Here is a 27,376-nt window from a genome sequence, read left to right as displayed (position 1 = left end):
TTAGAGGACAACAGGACATACCTTATAGGATTAAATGAAAATTCCCAGGTGCAAGTCATAGCAAGTGTAAAAAAGTAATCATCATTGCCAGTTACTCTACTTCCATGATTCCTTTGCATTCCAAAAATTGGTCTCTTATCTACATTTGACTTGAATTTAAACTTACCTTACCCTTTCCCAAAAGCAATGGGAATTTATCTTAAACTCATGAGGTTACCAATCTCAACTCACCACTCTCTGGTGTGAATTTACAATCTTCGCCCTCATTTTCTGTAGAGGAGAAAAGGAAGAAGTCATTAAATACTCATTTATAGATTGGAAATCGTCTTTACCATGTGCAACTCAGAATTAAAAGAGCCAGGAAAACTATCTACATATCACCAGTTCCCAAAAGGTCCAGGCTGTCTGGATTATGCAAGTTCACTTTAGCTCCCTGGCCTCTGGAATTTAGTCCAAAATTGTACATTTCAAGTTTCCCACTCTATCTATCCTGTGGCCACAGTGGTCTCTGCCAACTGTACTTGAATCCCTGCACCAGGGCAACAGGAGAAGTGTGAGCTTTGGAAGCAAGAAGACCTGCCAGGAATCCCAACTGAGAATCTAGATGTCCTCTGCAGAGGGGTCACTTTTAGCTAGAACTTCCCAGTGCAAAGCCTCCAACTCCCTTGTGGAAGGTATGATAGAAGATCCCATCCTTCAAGATAACTGTTGGGGACTAGAGATGAGGGAGCCCCGAGCCTAGGAAGTAGGAGGTGCTCAGTAAGCAAGAGCTTTATGGCCCATGTGGCATAAATCAGGCTGTGATTTTCCATTTCCTTTCTCCATGGCCCAGGGGAAATGAAACACTGAGAGAAGCCCCTTCCACTTACTGTAGTTCTCTGCTAGGACAGGTACCAGACCACATTTGCCTGCTATGTAGATGTGGCCTCCATCCAAGCTCATGGCATCAGCTTCTCCTTTCTGCAAAGACAGAGCACATCACAGCAGGTGAAAAGAGACCATCTTCTGTCCCACATGCCCTTCAAGCTGTTTCCTTGAAGCAGCCTTGCCAGCACAGGTCATGAAGGCCCAGGGAGACAGAAGGTGCTGGTACTGGACTCCCAAAGGATCAGTCAGGCACACCCAACATAGAAAATAAAATGTACTCCCATTTTCACCCAAACCATGATGAACTGATGATCAACTCTGGGTGCTTTGTTTAGTTTCTTCAGGAGGAAAGACCCACATTCAGTCCCTCTGTCCTCTCATAGGGCACACTGTCCCAGAGACGCTCTCACAACACCTTTCTGACACCAAGAATTCTCATTTGTAAGACAAATGAGTGGAGTCAGAGACTCAGGGCTGTGTCTGTGGCATAGAGTGCCTCCTGATGGGGGCCCCAGACCTGAATCTCGGCCACATTGTCTGGGTGCTACTTTGGTGCTTGGCCAATACAAGATCTTTAATGAATGAGTCAAATAAACTCAAATGATCTGTTAGATATAATGATCTAATAGAGCTAATAAGCCCCAAATTTCAGAAATGCTTAAATTCAACAAGACTGCCAAACTTCCCATTGGGCTTAGAAATATACTTTTGAGGAACATTCTCTAAAGGAATAATCAGATATGTGGGAAAGTATTTGGGCAAAATGTGTAAGTGGGCAAAAGCATGCAAGTGTGATTCATAATATCAATAAGATAGGACCAAACTTAATGCTCAATAGCAAGGAAATAGCTCAACAAATTGTAGCACATCCACACTCTGGAATAGCTATCAACATGTTTTCATGGAAACAACCTAAATGTCCATCGACAGATGAGTGGATAAAGAAGATGTGGTACATATATACAATGGAATAATACTCAGCCATAAAAGAGAATGAAATAATGCCATTTGCAGCAACATGGATTGACCTAGAGATTATCATACTAAGTGAAGTGAGTCAGAAAGAGAAAGACAGATACCATATGATATCACTTATATGTGGAATCTAAAATATGACGCAAATGAATTTATCTACGAAACAGAAGCAGACTCACAGACATAGAGAACAGACTTGTGGTTGCCAAGGTGGAGGGGGCTGGGGAAGGAATGGGTTGGGAATTTGGGGTTAGCAGATGCAAACTATTATACATAGAATAGATAAACAACAAGGTCCCACTGTATAGCACAGGCAACTATATTCAACATCCTATAATAAACCATAAGGGAAAATAAAAATAAAAATTTAAATTTAAAAAAAAGAAAAAAAAGAAAGAAATGAAAGAGACAGTCCCTCACAAACTTGGTCCCCAGACATACCACTGTAAACAGAATAGGGTATATTCTTTCAAAAATAAACTAAAATATATTTTAAAATATATTTTTAAAAATCATGTTTTCAGAGAATGACTTGTGACAAGGGAAAAGCTCCCTAGATAAGATTAGGTGAGAAAAGAGAGTAAATTGTATGTATGGTATGAGCCCAGTTAACAGGATTTTCTCTGAGTTATAAGGTTACAATTAGTTTTTATGTATTTTCTTCTTTATATCCTCCAGTTTTTCAACATTATCTAAAAGCAAATATGGAATGCTCTTGTGATCAACAAGGCTAAACTTCTACCTGCTTGCACAATAACATGACCCTGTCACACTTGTCTCACTTGCCATGGCACACCGTGGGTTTCAGGCACACCCACACTCAGGTCCAGCCTCCCCAAGCAGACACGGCTCAGATTGCCCTCCACCGGGTGCTAACACTAGGAGGAAACAAGCCCTAAGGAGCCCTTCAGCTCCAGAAGCTCAAAGGTCCTGAGGCTCCGGTGGGGCTGGCCTCCCACAGTGAGGGCAAGGTTCCTTGGAACCCGGCTTTTCGTGTCATTCCCAGGAACACTCACTCACCCTTGGGGACGGGTGGGCAACAGTGGCAGGAGTGACGTACCATTATCTTGGCGATGCATTCTTCAGTGCTCTCCGCTGATTCACACTCTATTTTCCCGTCACTGTTCACACTCCACATATCACACTTGACCCTCTCCAGGTGGTGCACTGCACACCACTTCACCTTCTTGCATTCACCCTTTGAGGTGCTCGGGCCTAGGACATAAAGAAGAGAACCAGAGGTTAGAAGAGGCCCAGATGTTGCCTGCTGGTTATGCTGCTGTCTTCATGAAAATGCTGGGATTTTTCAGCAATACACAAACAGATTCCCATTCAAGGAATTAATCTCTTAGAAATAAAAGGTAATAACAGTCTCTTAGTTGGCTTCTTATCATTTAGATTTAACTTAAAATTGTTTCTTATGAGAAGTCAACTTTCCTCCCAACCCCAAGGCGCTCTATCACTTCAGGCTGGGGGTTTTTTTTTTGTCCCTCTTTGTTTAGAAATAGCACTTAACCATCTGAGCTGTTGTTATATATTTATTCATTATTTATTGTCTGTTCCCTGCAGGAGAACATAAGCTTGGCCAGGGCAAGGGTCATGCCTGTCTTGTTCTCCATGGCACCCTTAGTGCCTGCCTCATGGTCAGCGCAATAAATGTTGGCTGAATAAATGGACACCTACCCAACTTTCAGACCCAGCTCAAGAGGCACTTCCTCAGGGAAGCCTTACCTCAATTCCGGGACCTGTCTTTCTTTGTTTTGCACTCTTCTAGAGCCATGATATTTTGTTCTGGGTTTTTGTTTTTGTTTTTGTTTTCCTTCTTCTGAGGAAATCTCTCATTTTTAATTGATCATTCAATAGAGTGACTATTCCTTCAACATTTGTCTTCCCCACTGGGCTGAAGGTTCCATGACAGCAGAATTTAATATATCTTTGACTCACCATAGTATGCCCAGCACGTTGCACAGTTTATAGATAGGTGGTCAATACATGTCTGTTGAATGAATGAATGTTCAAACACATCCCCAATGACCCAAGGAAATTCAGAAGCAGGATCGACCTGTCTAAAGCTCCAGCTTCACCATGGCACATGTTGACCATAGCATTGGCTTCAGATGTGCACGTTTGTAGCAATTTCATTCTATTTGACTTACTTCGTGCCAGGCTAACTGGCTTCACAAAGTGGGTAGGGTAGCCTTGATTTATACAAGGGAAACAGTGCTGGTATCAATACAAATCATTTTAAGCATGAATTTCCTTTAATGCCCTTTGGCGATGCCATTTAGCATCCATCTAACACTGGGCTGCACAGGCAGGGCAGATAAAGGATTGTTGGGACAGGTGTTCAATACCTGGAAAGACTCTATTGCTGGTGCCCGCCCTCACCAGTTTTCCAAGCTCCTAGAGCCACACAATCCTTCCTAAACACTTACGTGTATCTTCTCTTAGATTCCGAAGAGCAGTGACATACTCATATCCCAGGTACAGCCAGGAGTCCATCTTTGGAGGAATCTTTAAAAACCCATTGGCAGAGTCCTTAAACAGCAGGTCCTTCCCATGAGGGGAGCTGAAGAGCTGGAAGTCTTCAGAGGTACCTCTGCCAAAATGTTCCTGTTTGTGGTAAAAACACAGATCTGAATGGCTACCGCAACAAGGGATGCTGCAAAATGGGACCGAAGAAAATTTTAAAACTCAGGAAACTAAATTAAAAAGTGAAATTTTCGGGGCTTCCCTGGTGGCGCAGTGGTTGGGAGTCTGCCTGCTAATGCAGGGGACGCGGGTTCGAGCCCTGGTCTGGGAAGATCCCACATGCCGCGGAGCGGCTGGGCCCGTGAGCCACAACTGCTGAGCCTGCGCGTCTGGTGCCTGTGCCCCGCAACGGGAGGGGCCGCGATAGTGAAAGGCCCGCGCACCGCGGTGAAGAGCGGTCCCCGCACCGCGATGAGGAGTGGCCCCCGCTTGCCGCAACTGGAGAAAGCCCTCGCACGAACCGAAGACCCAGCACAGCCAAAGGTGAATGAATAAATAAATAAAGTAGCTATAAAAAAAAAAAACAATCGAATTCATGCTCTGCAATTCAGTTAAAAAAAAAAAAAAAAAAGTGAAATTTTCAAGATGCCCGGAGAGAGGGCAGTCGGACCTATTCTTTCCCACCCAGCACCTTCTCCATTCACAGCCCTCTTGGGCCATATAACAAACGCCCAATTTCACTGAACGTGTTTCTGTGCCTGTCTCCCTGGCTGGATGACAGCTCACTGAGCGCAAGAAACACATCTCCTTCAGAGGCTGACACTGTGTGGTTGCCTTGATGGACAGATGGACAGATGGGAGGGCCGGATAAGAGAAAGTTGGCTCAGTTCTGGCGTTCTGCTGCTCTAGGGCAGGAAAGCTGGCTGTGTGTGCAGCTCCCTTGCAGTCAGGCTGAAGGACCTTGGAAGAGAGATCATTTCCTTTCCAACGGGAGAGATATGGAATAGAGCAAGAAGGAGTAGCTTCATGTCATTGGTCCAGAATGTAAGGGTCTGACAGATGATAACGCAGGACTAGGCTCTGTGCAACTCCAAGAAGGCTTTGCTGGGTGCTTTCATACAAGTGGATGGTGTGTGGCATGGTCCCCACTGTATCCTGAACACAGAAGGGCTTCTACAGTGGCAAGAAGGGAGTGCAGGAAAATGCCCCAAATCCAAGCAGGAACTGCTAAGCAGGAAAGAGGACGGGGATTCGATACCTGGGCCAGGTTAAGAAGCTCCCAGATCAAGTCCTCCTTGCCGCCCATGCTTCGGGCCACGACGGCATGGGAAGGGACCCGGGCCAGGTGGCACCTCTCAAACTCGTCCACAGACCCCCGGGTGTTGTCCCTGCAGAGCAGCTCATACTCGTCCTTGTCAGCCTCGTCAGGCAGGTTCTCTGGGGGAGGGAAGCCCGCATGAGCCGACGGCAGGCAGAGCATGAGGTGTGGTGCCCCTTCCGCTCCCTTGCAACCCCACTGAATCATAAACTGTGTGAGCTGAGAAGCCTAGAGTAAACATTGAGAGCCAGAAGAAAACTAACTTGCTCAAGATCCCACAGCCAGTTTACAGGTAAAGCTTCTGATGTCCAGTGCAGGGCTGACTGCCCACACCCCACAAGAGGTCTCATCTCAGCAGGCTGACTACAGGCCAAGGTCAGCCAGACCTGCTCCCAATCCTTTGCTACTGCAACACTGACCAGGAGGACGGGTCCCAGTGTCCAGGAAGTTGAACGATAGGCTGAGGCCCAGGAGTCCAGGCGGGGACCCCACAGGCACACGCCTCTGCGCAGGTAAACACCCCAGCAGTGAGAAAGGAGGAACACACTATGCTCATGTCTGACTACTGAGCATGAAGAAGGCAGGAAGAAAAGGAAGGCCTTCTGCTTGAAGGGACCTGCAGATTCTTCTCCTACCACCTACCCAATACTGTGGTGTGCTTGACAAAGGCCACGTCCCCAGCGTCATCCATCAGACACCTGTGGGGAGGAGACACATTAGGAGGGTTCCTGCAGGGCTGGCCCTTCTCCTCAGGTTGAGGGTCTGACCACACTGTCCAGCCTTGGGGAAAGGGCAGGGCCTGGGGGAGGCCTCTACAAAGACCCACAGCTGAGGGAGCACCATGGGGCGCTGATACCCAGGGTACCATGGACGTGGGGGGTGAGCTCACAGGAGCTGGGGGACCCTCACCGTGTGCCCCAAAGCATCAAAAAGGCACTAAAGATATTTCAATGAGAAAAGCATTTTCAAACTTCTGGTGGAGGATAAAGGCATAGTGTCTCTTGAGGGAGGAAAGGTGCCCTTGGCTGGCTCTAAAACTTTAGAGTATAACCAAGGGAGAAGAGGGAGCAAGAAATCAGCCACATGAGCTGCCTGCACAGGGACGGTGAGAGGAGACAAGAGAGAGGCCAGCGCATTGAACGGCCGACGCTGCTGCAATGGAGAGCAGAGGGCCCGTCACTGAAGAGCAGCTTGGGCACTGGGGCCGTGCCTGTCATTTCAGGCTCTGCCTAGTCCTGTGAGAGAACTCTGGGGAAACAGAAGGAGGAGCCCCAGGAGAGGGGCTTCCTTGTCAATGTCACGTGAAGAGAGTACGCACTGGCCTGGCCTGGCCCGGGGAGTCCCAGCTGTGTCACTGAGTCCCTGTGTCACTGAGGCGATTAGGCCCCCTGATGCCCCTTTGCAGACTGGGCTCTGCTGTGGGCCAGGGAAGATTTCCAGCCAAGGACATTGGACACTTAGGAGCCCGGATGGAGCAGGAGCCGGTCTCACTCACTTGAAGGCCCCTGAGTAGCCGAAGTACGGTTCATGGTTGGAGCAGGCGCACTTGTCCGGCCCTTTCCCCGCGCACAGTTGGCACAGCTTGGGGAAGGACGACTGATCCACACAGGGGACGCAGCTGCCCGCGAAGAAACTGGCCGCTGCTGCTCAACACGGAGACACAGAAGCACAGGGCGTGAGCCAGCCTGGCCAGAGGCACTTACAGCTCCCAGCCTAGGCTCATGATGGGACAGAGAGACCCAGACAAAACCAGCACCCCCAGACCCAGTTCGCCTTTACAAGTGTTCACTCTTCAAGATTAAGGGTTTCCAAAAAGGGGTGAGTTTAACCCCTTTCCTCCCTCCTCCCTCCTCAAGAACCAGGCTTGTGCCAGCCACCCTCCAAGGCCAGGTCACCGTCAGTCCCCCTCCCTGCCTTGTCAGACTGGAACAGCTCAGAGAGAGGTCTCTGGGATCCATGCCTGAGAGATGGAGGACCCGCCTGGAGAGGTGCACGCCAAGTTCATGGCCAGCAGATGGCCACCAGGGAAAGCTCCAGCAGAATGGGAAAAGCATCAGCCACAGACAGGTAAGCACCCCAGGGAAGTGAACAATGGGGCCCAGCAACCTTGGCCCTGACTGAAGCCCTCTCTTCCCTTCCCCCCACTCCTCAGGACAGCCTCTGGTGGGGTGTCAGGAGCTCAGAGATAAAAGGACTTGTGACAGCCCCTAATGGCTGCTGGTGCAGCAGACCTGCCAGTTAAAAGCTGTTTAACCTCCCACCTCCACTCCCAGAGTCATCACACATCATCACCTGATCATGTCTGAGTGACGCCAGTGTGGCCCATGTGGGCATCTGACGAAGAGATGCCTCCTGAGGGCACTCACCCTCCTGCCTGCTTACCTCTCTGAAGAGATTCCTGTGGCTCAGGCAAGTCCCAGTAAAGTAAGCCCATGGGGATGTTCCACCCAGCAGATCTGCCGAGGCCTGTGTGGCAGGACTTCTTGCCTTTGAGGTCTTTCAGATTGAAGTCAGTGCCCTTCTTCACCACGGCCACAGCGTAATAGTGAGTTTTTGGATCTGCAAAGGGACAGCGTGGATGAAAGACTCTCAAACTGGGCCCCAGGGAAGCACTGCTCATCACTACTGGGCTCCTGAGTAGGGAAGGGGAATCCAGAGGTAACATTTATGTTGGGTTGGCTTCTAAAGAGGGAAGGATCAGAAAAACCTTCCTAGGCTTACAGGGGAAAGAAAGGACCACAGAGGAGACATTTGTAATAACCCTCCAGGCAAACCCAGGAGCAAGAAGCCATGTGCACACATGCACCAATGCTCTCGCCTACCCAGGCCTTGCAGGGAGTATCTGCCTACAACTACCAAGACAAACTCCCCTGGAAACTGGAACTGTGGCAACAGAGGCCACATTCCTGACTTTCTCTAAGTATTTTTGTCCCTCACACAGGCCCAGGGACATTGGAGTTGCTCTCAGAAGAGATGCAAAGCTGTCAGGGCTCCAAGTTCATGCTCCTGTGTGGTCTCTCCCCTGCGTGTGGCACCTGTGGTTCTTGAAGAACTTCTCTTTACAGATTTAAACCCCAGTGGTTCAGCTCAGTTTGCACACGGCCTGCCCAGGAGGTCAGTGTCCTGAGCACCAGTCCCCAACCAGCCCAAAGCTCCCAGAGGCCTTGAGTTGCGGCTATGGTGGTTGATAGGGCCCCTCATTCCCCACTCACTGCCCCCTGGGGAAAGCTCATCAGTAGCTAATCTCCATTACCTGCCCGAATGAGACAAGACTCAGCGTCTACCAGGAGAGAACAAGGGCCACAAACACCTTCCTGGGTCCCCGGGGAGAACTTACTATCCTTTGGGCCATAGAACTCTGCCACTACAGGCTTCAGGTTGTAGGGCTTCAGGCCTGCCTCAAATACCAAACCACCATCCAACGTCACAGCATCTGCTTCATTATCCTGAAAGAGAACAGACCAGAGTCTGATGAAGCCCTTATTCTGAGCAAGGCTGGGTGGTGCTCCTTGGATCTGGGGCCAGAAGAAGCCTCAGTTCGGCCAATAGCTAAATGCACAACACCACAAGCTTCAGTTAACCCTACCTCCCTGGTGAGGGGATTTGGCCACCATATTCCTTAACTCCTGCAAAGAGAAAGAATGGATCATTTTTCTCTTTTCCCTGGTGAGGCGTCCAGCTGCTTGCCCAGAAAACTGTCGTGATTTTTCAAGACTGATTTAAATTACAGAGGCTTTACCAGCAGGCCTCTTGGGGGAAAGCTGCCCCCCCCAACACCAGACTGGGTGCACAGCCCATGCACCACAGGCTCTGAAGGGGCTGCAGTCAAGGACTCAGGTCCCTCTGCCTGGCCGTGCTGTTACACATATTTACATTTCAAGTTCAGGTCCTTTCATTTGGTGACCTCTTTATTTTGGGCCTTCTGCTGAGATCTTCCTCAGATGCCTCCGTGGAGAATTCTCTATGGGGAAGGGGAGCCTTGAAGACATCCTTGTCCACTCTGATTCAGTACTCACTACTTTTCCTTCCTGTCCTGGGTCCATATAACTGCAGGAGTCTTTTGTTCAGGGACCGGTGCTTTCTCTGGCTTTAACTTCTAGCTTATACTCTGAACTGAGTATTAAATGCTAATTATTACTTCCATTATGGCTGACTGTTCATTTAATCAACTACGCAGACACCATTGTCCAACTCAGCTCCATTTTACACATTAAAAAATAGAGGCCCGGAAAGTTTAAGTCATCTCCCCAGGCCACATAGCTAGTAAGTCATGGAGCTGGGATTTGAATCCACGTAGTGTGGGTTTATTTCTCCCATTTACTGTTACTTGCTGGGTTTTTTGTTTTCATTTTTAGTTTTTGCTTCCACTAATTCTCATCTTTCACTTGGTTCACTATAACCAATATTATAGATACCTTCCCACTAGGTCTAGAATTTATTTTCTCTTGAAGTGAGAAGCACCGTCTTTTATATACACACTTCATAACATACTTTTATTTCTTCTTTTCTTGCTTCAAATATCTTTAATCAAAATGATTTTTCTTGAAGCCCTTGCTAGCACTCCATAAATAGTTCTTACGGATTAAATTACAAGGCAGGAACTATAGCTCTATGATCTGTGTCATGTTATAGATAAATAATAAGGTAATAGTATTTCTAAATGAGATAAAATAATAATGTAAGCCAAACCATATATTTGTCTAGCTGAAACTTTTCTTTCAATAGTTGGAATTGTTTTTGTTGTTTTATTGTAATTAAATAACAACATAAAATTTATCATTTAACCATTTTTAAGAGTACATTTCAGTGCCATTAAATACATTCACAATGGTGAAGGACTCTTTTATTCCACAACTAGACTACATATATGAAACAATCTTTATGGCTTTCTTGGTATCTCAAAAGGTAGGTGACACCTCCAGAGACTGTCCCCACCCGCCCCACACACCACAGAATAAAAATAAATGAGTAAACAAATAAGAGCTTATCCTAGAGCAGTGAGGTTGGGGCTTTCTTGGCCCAGACACCAGGATCCTGGGCAGGAATCACTGGGGCCTCAGGGACTCAGGAACCAAGGAGCCAAGGCCTAACTCATGGAGTCCACGAGAGCAACAGGGATTCTGAAGGGAAACTGAACCAGCAGGGAGGGGCAGGATTAAAGTCAAGCATGACTTCCCAGGTGCAGATAACCAAACCCAAAAGAAGGTAAGCCACAGTGCATAGGCATCAGCAGGAACAGCAGACTTGGGCTCTCAAGGGTTGTGGATGTTGGAATGGTCAGAAACAATGGAGAAGAGCTATATATGTGCTTTGTGCACAAAGTGAAGGCTACAGTCACAGAGATAAGCATAGAAAGGAAATTATCAGGAATAAAAAAGAAAAACTGTTTAAGCTGGTACTTCTAGAAGCAAAAAATATAACTTCTGAAATAAAAAAAAGTGAATGAATGGGTAACAAGCTGATTAGACGTGTTTAACTTGAGAATTAGGAAACTGGAGGCTATATCTGAAGAATTCAGCCCGGATGCTGCCAAAAAGAGGTGCAGAGACTGAAACTATGAAAGAGAGATTAAAAGATATGGATGCTAGAATAAAGAAGGCCTAACGTGTTTTCTTGGAATCCTAGAATTAAAAAAAAAAAAAAAAAAAAAGGAACTAAAGAAAAGGCAGTATTTAAAGAGATAATGGCAGCAAATTTTCCAGAACTGGTGAAAAGCATGATTCCACAGATCCAACATACTCTAAGCAAGATAAGTAACAAGATTTCTACAACTGGAAATATCATAGCGAATCTATGGAACATCATCAACCAAGGACATGAAATCTCAAAGTTTTCCAGAGAGATGATTGAAGGAATAATAGGATGATATCAGACTTCTCAACGACTACAGCGGAAGTCAGGAGACAGTGGAATAGTATTTTTAAATAGTGCAAAAATATCGAACTAGAATTATACATTCAGCAAAATTACCATTCAAGAATAAGGGGGAGATTAAAGCATTTTCAGAGAAAACAAACAAGCAAGCAATGGAGAGAGTTTAACACCAAGATACTGACTCTAAAGTATCACCAAAAGAACACATTTCAAGAGGAAAACATGTCCCAGAAGGATGGTCTGAAATATAAGAAGGAATAGTAGGGAGTTCCCTGGTGGTCTAGTGGTTAGGATTCAGTGTTTTCACTGCCGCAGCCTGGATTCGATCCCTGGTTGGGGAACTGAGATCCTGCAAGCCACGTAGCTCAGCCAAAAATTTTTTTAAAACTTAAAAAAAAAAAAGAAGAAGGAAGGGTAAACAGATCAAATGGCAAAAATGTAGACAAATCCAAATTTCTCTCTCTGCCTCTCTCTCTCTCTCTCTCTCTGTCTCCTTCCCTCTTTCTGAAATTTTGGGTGCATACAGAAACTTACACATGCACACACTCACACACACACACACACATATATAAATATATATTTATATAGTATTTATGTATACTGTCAACAAATACGTGAAGTATCTACATTCCAGGGTTAAGAAAAGACAGACATAAAATATCAAATAGTAATATCTACACAGGGAAGAGCGAAGTCTGAGCTACTATATTCCAGAGTTCTTTTGCTGTTTCAGAAGGATGTGAGGGTCAAGATTATTTTACTATTAACATTTTGTTAAGCTAAAATTGTACAGTAAAAATTTAAGGGAAGTCATTAAAATATATAAATTGTTTAAATTTACTTTCAGTAGGGGGAAAGGTGGAATAAAGGGAAAACAATCCAAATGAACAAACTCAATTTTTATAAATCAGAAAAGGAAAAATCAGAAATCAGGGGGAAAGCAGGACTAAGAGAAATCAAAAAGTAAAATGGCAGAAATAATTACAAATGTATCAATAATAAAAATAATAATTTGGGTTTCCCTGGTGGCTCAGTGGTTAAGAATCCGCCTGCCAATGCAGGGGACATGGGTTCGAGCCCCGGTCCGGGAAGATCCCACATGCCATGGAGCAACTAAGCCCACGCGCCACAACTACTGAGCCTGCACTCTAGAGCCTGCGAGCCACAACTACTGAGCCCACGTGCCACAACTACTGAAGCCCACGTGCCTAGAGTCCGTGCTCCGCAACAAGAGAAGCCACCTCAGTGAGAAGCCCAAGCACCACAATGAAGAGTAGCCCCTGCTCGCCAAAACTAGAGAGAGCCGGTGCGCAGCAATGAAGACCCAACGCGGCCAACAAAATAAATAAATAAATAAATAAATAAATTTATTTAAAAACAATAATTTATTAATGGTCTAAATTTACCACATAAAATAAATAAGATTGTCAGATTTCATTAATAAACAAAATCCAGCAATATACAATTTTCAAAAGACACACCTGAAAGATAAGCACACAGAAAGTTGAAAATAAAGGAATGGAAAGAGATATAGGAAGAGGATACTAACCAAAAGAAAGTTGATGTAGTACGCTAATATCAGAAAAATAGAGTTTAGTTAAGAAGCACTGCCAGAGACAGTGATTTTTTTCATAATAATAAAATATCAAATTCACCAAGAATGATATGGGTTATGCTCTCATACACTGCTGGTGAGAGTGGAAATTGGAATAACCACACTGGATTTGCTTAAACACCAAATACATTTGGCATTGTCTTCAAAGTCAAATACTCACATATCCCATGGCACAGAAACTCTGCTCCTACATATATATTAAAGAGAAACTAGTAATTCTTGTGTCCAAGGAGATTTGTATAAAAATATTCCACAAACACTGATTAGAATAACAAAAAACTGGGAAAAATCCAAATGCCTTGTGACCAGAAAAGAAAACATAAATTGTGGTATACTAACACAATGGACTTTTGTAGCGCTCTGAAAATGAATGAACAATAGCTATATTCAACAACGTGCATGAAAACTTAGCATAATATTGAGGAGGGAAAAGCAAGTATGAGAAGACAACACATAGCGATGGCATGTTTATAAAATATTTTAAGAAGCAAAACTATACAATCATCCACACATACCTATATGTCTTAAAATAAAAGGCAAGAAAGTTTTAGGATTCTGTTTGCGCTGGATGGGGAAACACACAGTAGTTGTAAGTAGGGCCAGTGGCTTACACTACCCCAAGTGGTGTTGTTCCCATAGACTCCAATGCTGCCACACAGTAGCCCTAGAAATAAGCTATTGGCAATGATGAAGTTTTGAGAACCTCTGGTGGGTTTGTGGATAATATTACTTTATATTATTAACATATTTTAAAACAAAGAGGGGTATGCATACACCAAAGCTGAAATTATGTCATAAATCAAGAGTTATAATTAAGCAATGATAGTAACTGAGGTTCAATAAACACACACACACACACACACACACACACACACACACACAACAGACCAGTTGTTTATACCAAATCACTGATTCCTTGAGTTAATCATGCTCCAGCTGGCTGCGTCTACCTCTCCCACCTCATTCCTCCTTCCAGTCTCCTGCTTGCTCTGCTCCAGTCACCCTAGCTTCCCTACAGAAACTCAAACAAGCCCAGCTCTCCCCTGTCTCAGGCCCTTTGCACATGCTATGGTTCACTACCTGGAGTATTCTACCATAGCTTTTGTCAGGCTTACCCATGCTTATCCCTGGGGTCTCAGGTTCATTGCTTCCGCTCAGGGAGATTGTCCCTCACACCCAGGCCAAAGCAAGTTTCCTCTGAAAGTTCTGTTTCTTTCCCTCCATTGTACATGACACAATTTGAAATTTCATGTCTACTTGTTTGCATGCTTTTCTTCTCTCCTGACTAGACTGTAAACTCCTCAAAAGTAAGGAGCATGTGTGTTTAAATTCACTACTGCAGCTCCATTGCCCAGCACAGGGTCTGACACACGTTCAAATGTGCAGGAACAATGTTAAAGGAGTGAAGAGTATTTTGGAAAACGTAGAAGTCAAAAGGATCAGCTATCAACTGCAATCATGACTATGTATTCCTCTTCCCTGTGTGTACCATTCATCTACTTCTTGTGATGCATCAGGAACCTCCAAGATAGTGTTACATGGTCATTTTGATAGCATGTATTCTTGTTTTCTTCTCTGAGTTCAGAGAATCTAGTGGCTCAAAATAGTCCCCTTTCAGAGCATGTTAGATTTTGCTTTAAGACTCATTAAAGGTGACTGCTCCTATTTCCATTTCTAGAGTGATTTTACTAGCACTAGGGGCTGACTGCCCCACACAGCAGCCTCCTACCTGTGAGTACAGAATGATTCCAAAACGACAGGAGAAAGAGAAAGTATGGATTTTCTTCCGCTCTCCTTTAGGCAGCCACGACTTACCATGATGGCCTTGATGCAATCGATGTAGGAGGTCTTCTTCACACAGGAGACAAAAGGACCAGTATCAAAGACTTTATTCATATTTTCGCGGAAACTGGAGCACTTACTGGCCTCATGACTTGAAACGGTGCACCATCTCACAGTTTTCTCAGGGGTAGCCAGACACAGCCCTAGGGGAGAGAGGCCAGAGGTCCCTGTACCAGTGGGAGAGACAGCAGCACCCTCTGGAGGGTCGTGAAGTCTACTTCCCTCCATCCTGTCCACTCCCACTCCTGTCCGTGAACAACAAGGGACACAGTTTCCACTTCAATCTGAGTCTGGGGATGAGTGACAGGCACCCTAATGGCCTCTTAGTTTCCCACTGACCAACCTGTGCTGGCCAGAGGGATGCCGACTTGACTATCAGCTCTCAATTGGAGACAGTAAGCTGCTCCTCTGTGTTCTCTGAGCCTCCTTCATTCACCTCATGACCCGTGGCCTGCCATGGAATACAAGCTTCAGGATACACAGGGGATTTTTAGCTACGTCAAGGTGTTGGCTCAATGCTACAACTCTGGGAAGCCAGCAGGGTAGGAATTACATCATCCAGTAATTAGTATCTTTTAGAGATGAGGGAACTGGGCTCAGAGAGTGATGCTTTACCCTAGGTTACCCAGCCTGTTAGTAGCTGAGACTGGCCTAGAAATCAGGTCTCCAGACTTTGGTCTCTGCCCAGGGAACAAAAGAAGATAACATTCTGAGTTGTTTTCCATGTGCTTGGCCAGTACATAGGGGTACATGATTGATGAGGCAATAAATTTGCCTGTGATGCTCATCTGTCATCCTCTGTTCCAAGAATAACTAGAAACTCCACATATTCAATGTTTCTCTCTGTTTCCAATGACCCCTCCCTCAATTTTACCATTAGGCTTTTTGGCTGCCACTACGAGAAGCTAAAGCCAGCCATGTCTGTAGCAATTAATCCATGGGGTTGCAGATGTGTTGTCCCCATGATATGAGCATTTGGCACTGTCCCCAAAGCCTTCTGTCATCTCCACTCTGTGGATCAACAGCACAGGGCTGGCTCAAGGAAGTGGATGAATATTCACAATGCACAAAGCAAGAGAGGGGGAGGGAACAGTTCTCCAGGATAGAAAAAGAGGGGCCACAGGACACCTATCCCCCAACCACCTTTTATCCCACCTCTGCCCATGGGATATCAAGGGAGGCAACAAGGAGCCAGTGGCAGACTCTCCCCAAAACCACTCCTCCAGGCCCTCCCCAAACTGCCCCTCCTGAGATCCCAAAGGCAGGAATTTGTCCTCAGTCATGCATTTACCTTTCATAGCCCTGTGAGATTCTCTGAGGTTAGGGTGGGGGGCTGGGCGGGTAGGCAAAGGCAAGTAAGGTGGGTTGACTCTCAAGGGTTAACTTTTTCAGGAACGACAAGTAACTAAACACAGAAGGCTCCAAAGGTAATATAAATGTACCACGAGTGGCCAGCAAAAGTTAGAGGACAAAGGGGGCCTAACAGTGACAGGCCCCGAAGCACAGATGTGTGCAGCAAAGTCCACTGCACAAGTGCCTGGATCCGCGGCCTCATTTACTCTCACGGGACCTTCCCAGGCCAGGCTGTAATACCCTCCTCACTGCTGGGGACCCAAAAAGTTTGGCTTCAAATCCCATGCTCCGAACCCTTCGACTGCCCTGCCTCATTAGTGGGACATGGTCAGCACCAAGGGCACCCATGGGACATCAGACTATCAGTGGAGGTGGGACCAGATCTGGGGAGGCCTTGAATGCCATCCTAAGCAGTTTGGACTTGATTGAGACCGCAGCAGAGGGATTTGATAAACCGTGATGGAAGTGCTCTAATTTATTGTGTTCCGCTACTACAAGGTTTTCTAGACACGAGGAGGAAGCAAGGAGGGGGTGAAAAGGTGGCAGAGGCACAGGCAGGACCAGAAGGTGCGCGCAAGCGCAGAGCTGTCCCTGAGGCAGTGCTGAAGCAGGTGCAAGGGTGCGGCGGGGAGAAGCGAAGGAAAGGTCCGGGCTTCCAGCTCCAGCGCGGAGCCCAGGGATGGTGTGGCGGGCTCCGGTATGCAGGGGGCGCCCGGGCCGGCGACTCTGCGGGCCTTCCCAGCGGCTGCACTCACCCAGGACCGCGCAGGCTAGCAGAGCGCGGACGGCGAGCCTCATCCTCCCGGGTCTGCGAAGCGGAGTGCCAAGCACAGACGGACCGGCTTCTGGGCCACCTCCCTGCGCCCTGCGCCCCTTTATCCCCCGCGGGGCTGGCCAAGCACAATCTTTGACCCCCTTTGTTTGTGCAGCCCGCTTGCCCAATCGCCCCTCAGCCCTCCCCCTTCATTCCTCGCTCAGGCTGATCACCTCATTTCCTGACCTCTGGGACAGACCATGGATGGAATCCAACACAAAAATGCTGATTGGAAGGGAATTAAAGAAAAATCACCCCGTTGTTAACGCGCGCTTGCTCTGTGCCAGGAGCAGAGCTGCAGCGGAAAGAGGCGGGGGTGGCTCTGCTTCTGAATCCCAGGGTGCCACAGCTGGTCCTGAACCAACCTATGTGCTCATTCTACAGATGGAAGAAGGAAGGGAACTGCCCCAAACGCACACCAGAACAGGAGAATGACAGGTAGAGACCTTCCTGGGAGAGGGTGTGAGAGAAGAATAAGGCTGACCACAAATCAAAGACAACAGGCTCAACCTCTTTCACTTGTTCCCAGGTGTATCCAGAAATCCTGCTCCTTCTTGGGCCCTTAAAGCCCCACGGAGGAGCTGTCCCTCCCCATGTGTCCTCCTGAGCACAGGATCCTGGACTGGTATCCTTCCTTCCCTTCATGCAGCCTGCTGGACACCTAGGCTAGGGACAGAGTCACAGGAGAGACAATGTCTCTCCCACAAGAAGCTGCCCTGGAATGTGATCAACACTCTGTGACACTCAGGACAAGTGACACATGAACACAAAGAAAGGGACCCAGGAGAGGATGTGACCTGACCTCAATGCCCTGGGTCATCCCTGGCTCCCTCCAGAAAAGTGGTCTCCAAACCATTTTGATTGCCCATCCTTATCCGGAAAAATAGTGAGGCTGTACATTGTGTGTGTGTATATATATATATATATATATATATATATATATATATATATATATATATATATATATACACTTTTAAAACTAATATTGTGTATATTTCAATCATGAAATGAATAGAAAATTTGTAAACAATGAGACAAAGATGAAACACTCATTTTTAAATGTCTCTCTATATACTCTGCCTTATACACAATGAAAAATATCTCAAGGCAAAATGTACACTTAGGGAAGGGGCAAGGTTCCTGATAGTAGATGTAAATCCATATTCCAGAGAGTCATCAAGATAATTTTAGGGTTTTCTTAAGTTACTTATCCAACCCAATCAGATTATCATTGTTTTTGGTTTTATTTACACTAATTTACACCAGACTTAGAAGATATCTCAGTAGTGCCATTTTATTTTAGTTCACCTGTGTTTGTGATATCGGAATCATCTTCTAGGTCTAGTTTCTTTGCAGGAATCTTTCTAAGGCACTCATGCATTTTGTGAGATCTGATGAGTTAAATCATGTTACTCAATCTGTACATCCATTTTACTGGGCATATGCAAACCACAAAATGTGGAACCGCAAAAGCCAAAAGTAAAGGACAGTTCAGGGAGCCACAGCCTTCCAGCATCCCCTTCCCCACCCCACCCCTTGTGAGGCTTTCCCCATCTTCCCTCAGGAACCTCAAAGGCCCTCCATGACGTGCGTCTGCCTGCCTTGCAAATCAGGTGGGAGGCAGTGCCAATCCTCATATGAAACAAGAGTGAGTGTTAACTATTCATCTTTTGCATGAGGAGTAAATATAATCGGAAGCTAGCATAAACTCCCCACGCCCCAATAGATTGTCTCATGTACAAGGGGCTACACATGCCCCATTTCAGAGAGCGCTACTTTAGCAGGGACTTTCTGTTTACAGGGGGGACATAAGACAAGCCTGGCCCTCCAAATCCCTGCCTCACCGTGAAGAAGAGCGGCGGCTCCTGCCCTTGTGTCCCCGACTTTGTGGACCCTCCGGCTCAAGCCATGGGAAACCCAGAATCTTGGCAGAAGGGGCGAATTCCTGCTGCCTACTGCAGCAGGCATTAGGGGGTGGCCTGCCCTCATGGGGCACCTTGAGGTACAGAGAGGAGGATGGAGGGGGAAAGTCAGGGGCACGGCTGGCTGGGAGAGACTCCGCAGAGCAGGATGCCCACACTCAGCTCATGCCTTCTACAGGTCCTGCAGTGAGCTTGCAGAGTCTGCCCAGAAGCAGGAAGGAGAGTTGTCGAATGTTGAGCTAATCCACGAATACACAGGAGCTCAGTGGAGGGCATGCGAGGCAGATGGACCTTGATCCTCCCCCCTGGACCCCTTCTGCACTCACACAGTGAGCCTTCCCTGAGGCAGCTCCTCCAGGGACAGACCTACAGCCTGGCCTGGGCCCTCAGAGGGAGCACTCTGGCCAGGCTGAGCCCTCTCTGGGCCAGCCAAGCCCATGCCTTGCCTCAGTGGAGCCCTCTGAGTCTGAGCCCAAGACATGCAGGGGAGGAAGTACAGAGCCCACGTGATCTGAAGAAGGGCCAGACGAGACATGGAGAACAGGATCCCACACCACCTACTCACAAGAGCCTTGGTTCTTGCTCAGGAGGACAGGATAGAGGCCTGTGTCTGCCACTCCTAGGAGGCAGGGGTGAGGCCAGCTGTGGGTGTACATGAGTGCATGACCCTGGTTGTATGGCTGTGCCCACATCTATAATGTGTATGGGGGTGTGTGATGGTGAGAGGTGAAAGTGTCAGTGTCCTGTGTCCTTGGTGGCCCATGACACTTGTCCCTGTGCTCTCCCTTATGGTGTTTAATTCCTTACTAGAAACACTCTGGAGTCAGGAAACTCATTGTCCCTCTTTTACAGCTTAATGATGGCTAATACTTGCTGAGAGATTCACTGGGCCCTCACCACAGCCCTCTGAGATTGGTGCATTAGAATCCTCGTTTTACAGGTGAGATGAGGACACTGAGGCCCTGAAGGGCTATTAACTTGTCCAAGGTCAGCTGGCGAGCCAGGTGCAAAATCAGGCTGTCTGGTTCCTGAGCATATGTACCCATCCACCAGGGACACTGCCTCTCCCATGAAACAGGGACACACACAGAGGCCAAGAGGCTTGTCTGGGTTCACACTGAGAGAGAAACAGACCAGAGGCCTCCAGGACTGCCATTTCTCCACAGACACACAGCCCCTGTTTTCTGCTGCAGAGGGGCTCGTCTCTGGGAGAGGTGTGGGTGCCCCAACTGCAGCACCTCAGGCATGCACTGGCTTGTCATGCTCAGATGGAAGGAAAGGATCATGTTTTCAGCTGTTCCACATGCCAGGCACTGTTCTGTGGCAAGACCTTGTGATCTTGGCTAACTGCCTAAGGAGATAAGATCAGTCCCCCATTTTTTAGATGTGAACATTACAGTAGAATGACAGGTCCTCATTCACGGAGCTCTGGGACCTGAATTCAAATCTCCTAAGTCCCAGTCTTCTCTACACCACAGCTGCCTTCTTGATATTGACCTTCTCTCCTTTTGTTTTTTTAATATTGGTCTTGTCTCCTTTTTTTATATTGATCATCTCTCCTTTTTTTTCTATATTGATCTTCTCTTTATTTGTCCAGAGAGGAGGGGAGAAAGGGAGGAAGGGAGGGAGGAGAGAGAGAGAGAGAAGAGAACTTCCAGTTACAGATGAATCTAAGTCATGATCCAAATCTTCCACCATAAGCTGAATAAAACTCTTAAATTTCAAAAGGATTGGCCCTCTTGTTGAAAGAGGTGGACTTGTGTGCACATGCAGGGAGGTTGGGTAGCTGACCTAAAGGAGATGGCATGAAGGCATTGGTCCTCTGAACCAATATTTATTTCTAAATGTTGCCTCATTTACAAAGAAGCAGAGCAAACAAAGGGCCTCTGTCTGCTTGAACCCGTCCCTCCTCCCCCTCTCCCTCAGTGCTCTCTGCCCAACACCAAGGCTTCTCCTCTGAAAGACCTGCCTGTGGTCATTGGGAAGGTGGGATCAGGTAGCCTGAGAACTACACTCGTAGACTCCTTATCCTGCAGACCTGCCAGCTCAGGGATGTGTGGCGTGATAGTTGGTAACAAAGAGCAGAGTCTTTTTAGGAAAATGCCAGGTAATTTGTAATGTCATACACCACCACCTCTGTCTCCCTCTTAGTTCTACCCCTCAGAAGTCCCTGAACAATGGATGGTTCTTGGGTTTCTATTCTTTCCCCAGGGGAGCTCATAAAAATATCCTTTTCATGAAGAATAGTCCAGGACCAGATAGCTTCACAGATGAATTCTACCAAACACTAAAGAAGAATTCTTCTTCTTACACACACTCTTCCAGGTAACAGAAAAAGAAGGAACACTCCTTGACTAAATTTTTAAGGCAAGTACAGCAAAAACCAAAAACTGTCAAGGATATCATGAGAAAGATAAAAAAAAATTCTTTTTATGAATATAGATGCAAAAATCCTAAGCAAAATATTAGCAAATTGAATCCAGCAACATCTAAGAGGGATACTAAATCATTACCAAGTTGAGTTTATTCCAGGAATGCAAGTTATCTTTAAAAAAAAAAAATCAGTGTAATTGATCACATTAACAGAATAAAGGAGAAAAGTTATATGACCATCAGTGGGTAGAGGAACAGCATTTGGTAAAATCCAACAACCATTCATTTTAAAACCCTCTTAGCAAACTTATTCTAGGAAGTTTGCTTAACCTGATAAAGAGTATGTACATGTGTGTGTGAAATATACATAAAAGAAATATATATGTAAATATACATAAGAAATGTATATGTGAAACCATCATATTCAGTGGTGAAATGGTGAATGAAAGTTTTCCCTTTGAGATCAAGGAAAAGATCAGAAGGTCTATTATTATCATTTCTATTCAACATTTTTACTTGCAGCCCTACCTGCTACAAGTCTGGTAGGTATACCTGCAAGTCTGCTCAGGTATGAAAAAGATATAATATATAAAAGGATGGAAAAGGAAAAAATAAAACTCTTATTTTCACTAATGATATGATTGAAAATGTATAAAATTCTAAAAAAAACTAGATTAAGTATTAGAAAAATAAATGTTAGGCAGTGTTGCTGGATAAAAGATAAATTTACAAAAATCAATTATATTTCTAGATTAAAAATTTTTTTAATGAAAATCTATTTAAAGTAGTATAAGAATCACGAATGTCCAGGAATAAGTCTATCAAAAGATGTCTAAAATTTTTACACACCAAACTGTAAAATATTGATGAGAAATATTAAAGAAACTTTAAGTTAATGAAAGGCTATACACAGAAAATGGAGTGGTGACTCAATATTATAAAGATGTCAGTTCTCCTCAAATTATAATATATAGGTTCAATGAACTCCCAATCTAACTCCTAATAAGTTTTTAATATTTTTTAGTGGGAATTGACAATATAATTCTAAAGTTTATAAGGAAATGCAAAAGACCTTAAATAGACATTTGTTTGGTTGTGTAAGTTGTAGCATTCCAAGATTAGAACAAAATGCATTTGATTTTTCTAAACTTTTCTGCCTAACTCTAAGTACTGACATCTGAAATATAATTGTCATGTCTATCCAATTCAGGTGTTCATTATCAATAAAATTACCTAAGTGCTTTCTATAACTTGATATTGGACTAGTACTATGAATAAAAATTATATACAGTCCACTAAATAAGTATTTGTAGACATACATCCACCACAGTTGGTATATAATTTAGTTCTTATGTTTATTCCAATTCTTTCACATTAAAAAACAAATTAAACTCTTCACTAGCTGTGGTTTAAGGTCTATTTCAGATTCCTCTTCTCTTCCTCCTCCTTCTTTTACGTAGATATATGAAATTTTCAAATAAGTAGAGAAAATGATGTAATACACTCCCATGTACACCTTACCCACCTTCATCAATTGTCAACATTTTGCCAATATTATTTCATCCATCCTTCCACTTCCCCATTTTTTTCTGGAATAACAGACAGTGCATTACTTCACCCACAAAAGTGTGCATCTCTAACAGCTAAGGAATTTTTAATATATAACCATAATGCATTTATCACACCTGTCAAAAATGAACAATTATTCCATATTATTATCGAATTCCCAGTTAATATGCCAGTTTACCTGGTTGTCAAAAAATTTTATTACCTCGTTCAAATTAGAACCTAAAACAAGATCCAGGCATTGAATTGGTTATATATCTTAAATCTCTTCCACTCTTTTTTTTTACCCTTTATGCTATTTACTTGTTGAAGAAACTGCATCATTTGTCCTTTGGAATTTCCAACATTCTGGATTTGGCTGGTGTGATTTAACATGTTATTTTGCATTTAACAGCATTTTACAGAAAGTCCCTCAGTTTGGGTCTGTCTGAAATTGCTTCATGATTTGATTCAGGGTGTGCATTTTTTACAGTAACATCACAGAAGTGAGGCTGGGTTCTCAGAGTATTGCATTAGAAGGAACACAATAGTAATTTGTCCCATTATCACTTCTGTTACCTTTATTTGTTTGGTTAAGGTGGTGTCTGACAGGTTTCTACACTGTAAATTTTCCCTTGTAATTAATGAGTAGGGAGACACTTTGAGACTACTTAATATTTTGTTCTTCATCAGACATTCATCCTCCAGTTTTAGCATCCATTGATGATTCTTGCCTGAATCATTATTACTATATTGGTTGCCAAATAGTGATTTTTCTGATTATATCATTCCTTGTGCATTTATCAATTGCCATTCTAAAATAGACAAGTACTTCTCTTTCTCCATTTATTTATTGATTTCCTTTTATTTGTTTTTATCAGCATGGGCTTGGGGGTTTCTTTTATATTCAGTGGGTTATAATACTTTACTATTATTCTTTTTTTTTTTTTATAATTTTAATTTTGTCCTTTAAGTGACTATTTTCTTTTTATTTATTTATTTATGGCTGTGTTGGGTCTTCATTTCTGTGGGAGGGCTTTCTCTAGTTGCGGCAAGCGCGGACCACTCTTCATCGCGGTGCGCGGGCCTCTCACTATCGCGGCCTCTCTTGTTGCAGAGCACAGGCTCCAGATGCGCAGGCTCAGTAATTGTGGCTCACGGGCCCAGTTGCTCCGTGGCAAGTGGGATCTTCCCAGACCAGGGCTCGAACCCGTGTCCCCTGCATTGGCGGGCAGATTCTCAACCACTGCGCCACCAGGGAAGCCCTATTATTCTTTTTTTTCCATTTTTTATTGTGGTAAAAAACACATAACATGAAATTTATAATCTTAGCAATTTTAAAGTGTACAGTTCAGTGATATTAAGTACATTCATATTGCTGTGTAAATTGTCACCACCATCCATCTCCAGAACTCTTTTCATCTTGCAAAATTGAAACTCTACACCCGGTAAACAATAATTCCTCATTTTCCCTTACCCCCAGCCCCTGGCAACCACTTCTCTACTTTCTATCTCTATGATTTTGACTACACTAAGTGCTTCATTTAAGTGGAATCATACACTATTTGCCTTTTGTGATGTCTTACTTCACTTACCATAATATCCTCATTTCATCCATGTTGTAGCACATGTCAATAATTTCCTTCTTTTTTAAGGCTGAATAATATTCTATTGTATGTACATACCATATTTGCTTATCCATTCATCTAGCAATGGGCACTTGGGTTGCTTCCACATTTTAGCTCTTGCAAATAATACTTCTATAAACCATGGGTGTATAAATATCTCTATGAGACCCTGCTTTCAATTCTTTTGGGTATATACTAAGAAGTGAATTTCTGGATCATATGGTAACTCTACATCTAATTTTTTTTGAGAAATCTCCATACTGTTGTCCACAATGGCTGTACATTCTCACCAACAGGGTTTTAATTAATCCACATCCTCACCAACACTTACTAGTTTCTGGTTTTTTGTAGCCATTCCAATGAGTATGTGGTATCTTAATGTAGATTTAATTTGCATTTCTCTAATGATTAGTGATGTTGAGCATCTTTTCATGTGCCTATTTACCATTCATATAATTTCTTTTCAAAAAAATTCAAGTTCTTTTCCCATTTTTGAATTCGTTGTTTGTTTTTCTCTTGTTGAGTTTTAGGAATTTTCTATATATTCTAGATATTAATCCCTTAACAGATATCTAATATGGAAATGTTTTCTCCCATTCTGTGGGTTACCTTTCACTGTTCATAGTATCTTTTGATGCACAAAAGTTTTAATTTTCATAAACTTCAATCTGTCTATTTTTGTTTTTGTTGCCTGTGCCTTGATGTCACATCCAAGAAATCACTGCCAAATCCAATGTCATCAAGCTTCTTCCCTATGTTTTCTTCTAAGAGTTTTATACTTTTAGGTCTTAAGTCTAGGTCTTTAAATAATGTTGAGTTAATTTTTTTATGGTATTAGGTGAGCGTCCAACTTCATTCTTTTCCATGTGTATACCCAGTTTTCTTAGCACAATTTGTCAAAAAGACTATCCTTTCACCTATTGAATGATTTGAACCCCTTTGTGGATATATGTCAGTGATTATTTATGGGCTTTCTATTCTATTCCTTTGATCTATGTGTCTGTCTTTATGCCAGCACCATACTCTTTTGAAATCTGTAACATATAATGTTATGTTTGTTGGTATGTTTTGAAATCAGGAAATGTGAGTCCTCCAGCTTTGTTCTTATTCAAAAGTGTTTTGGCTATTCAGGATCACTTGAGATTCCGTATGAATTTTAGGATTTTTTCCTATTTCTGAGAAAAAAAAAAGTCATTGGGGTTTTGATAGGAATTGCATTTAATCTGTAGATTATTTGGGGTAGTATTGACATCATAACAACGTTAAGTTTTCTCATCAATAAACTTGGAAGGTCCTTACATTTATGTCTTCTTTAACTTCTTTTAGCAATGTTTTGTAGTTTTCATTGTACAAAACTTTTACCTCTTTTGTTAAGATAATTCCTAAGCATCTTTTTGAAGCTATCATGAATGGAATTGTCTTCTTAAATTCCTTTTTGGGTTGTTCATTGTCAGTATATAGAAAAGCAACTGATTTTTGTGGATTGATTATGTGTCTTGTTACTTTGTTGAATTTGTTAATTTTTTCTTTTTTTGGTGGAATCATTAGGGTTTTCTACATCTAAGATCAGATCATCTGCAAACAGAAAAAATTCTACTTTTTCCTTTCCACTTGGATGAGTTTATTTTTATTTCTCGCCTAATTGTTCTGGGTGGAACTTTCACTACTGTGTTGAACAAAAGTGGTAAAAGTGAGTATCCTTGCCTTGTTCCTGATCTTAGAGAAAAAGCTTTCAGTCTTTCACCATTGAGTATGATTTATGCTGCGGGTTTTTCCATGTATGGATTTTATTATGCTGAGGTAGTTTCCTTCTATTCCTAGTTTGTTGAGTGATTTTTTCAATGAAAGACTTGAATTTTGTCAAACTCTTTTTCTGCCTCAATTTAGATGGTCAAATGGAGTTTTTCCTTCATCGTGTTAATGTGATGTATTACATTGATTGATCTTCATATGTAGAACTATCCTTGCATCCCAGAAATAAATTCCATTTGGTCATGGTGTATAATCCTTTCAATATGCTGCTGAATTCAGTTTGCTAGTATTTTGTTGAGGATTTAAAAATCAGTCTTCATAGTGATATTCGTCTATAGTTTTCCTGTAGTGATCTTGTCTGGCTTTAGTATCAGGGTAATTCTGGCCTCATAAAATGAGTTAAGAACTGTGCCCTCTTATTCTATTTTTTTTGGAAAAGTTTAAGAAGGATTAGTTTTACTTCTTTCAGTGTTTGGTAGAATTCACCAGTGAAGCCATCAGGTCCAGAGCTTTTTTTTTTTTTTTTTTTTTCTGGGAGATTTTTGTTTACTCATTCAATCTCCTTACTAGATAAAGGCTTATTGAGATTTTCTATTTCTTTGTGATTTAGTCTTGATAGGTTTTGTGTTTCAAGGGATTTGTCCATTTCATTTATGCTATTAGATTTGTTGGTATACTACTGTTTATATTACTGTCTTAAAATCCCTTTTATTTCTGTAGAATCAGTAGAAATGTCCCCACTTTCATTTCTTATTTTAGTAATTTGAGGCTTCTGTTTTTCTTTCTGTTTTTCTTCAATCAAGCTAAAAGTTTGTCAATTTCATTGATCTTTTTGAAGAACCAAATTTTGGGTGTATTGATTTTTCTCTAGGTTTTCTATTTTATTCTCCGATTGCATTTATCTTTAGTCTTTATTATTTCCTTCCTTTTGCTAGCTTTGAGTTTAGTTTGTATTCTTTTCCTAGTTTCTTAAGTTGTGACATTAAGCTGTTGATTTGAGATCTTTCTTCTTTTTTATGTAAGCAT

At 43.6% G+C, this 27,376-nt stretch overlaps 1 protein-coding gene across 1 annotated transcript in view; it reads right to left on the bottom strand.

The window, feature by feature from the left end:
• The window catches only part of LOC137766153 (serotransferrin-like), a 31,409-nt gene extending 14,255 nt beyond the window's left edge, over nt 1-17,154 (bottom strand). The window contains exons 1-11 of the mRNA XM_068545935.1: nt 17,072-17,154; nt 14,937-15,106; nt 8,970-9,078; nt 8,015-8,191; nt 7,128-7,275; nt 6,275-6,330; nt 5,573-5,751; nt 4,278-4,455; nt 2,903-3,057; nt 870-960; nt 232-270 (exon numbers count right to left, since the gene is read on the bottom strand). Coding sequence (XP_068402036.1) covers nt 232-270; nt 870-960; nt 2,903-3,057; nt 4,278-4,455; nt 5,573-5,751; nt 6,275-6,330; nt 7,128-7,275; nt 8,015-8,191; nt 8,970-9,078; nt 14,937-15,106; nt 17,072-17,114 — 1,345 coding nt within the window. The 5' untranslated portion in view covers nt 17,115-17,154. The remainder of the gene's footprint in view (nt 1-231; nt 271-869; nt 961-2,902; nt 3,058-4,277; nt 4,456-5,572; nt 5,752-6,274; nt 6,331-7,127; nt 7,276-8,014; nt 8,192-8,969; nt 9,079-14,936; nt 15,107-17,071) is intronic.
• Between the last annotated feature and the right edge of the window lie 10,222 nt (nt 17,155-27,376).

The sequence above is a fragment of the Eschrichtius robustus genome, chromosome 6 (assembly GCF_028021215.1).
Source record: "Eschrichtius robustus isolate mEscRob2 chromosome 6, mEscRob2.pri, whole genome shotgun sequence".
NCBI classification, from domain to species: Eukaryota; Metazoa; Chordata; class Mammalia; order Artiodactyla; family Eschrichtiidae; genus Eschrichtius; species Eschrichtius robustus.
The sequence above is the reverse complement of the archived record's forward strand: the minus strand, read 5'-3'. Positions and strand labels throughout refer to the sequence as shown.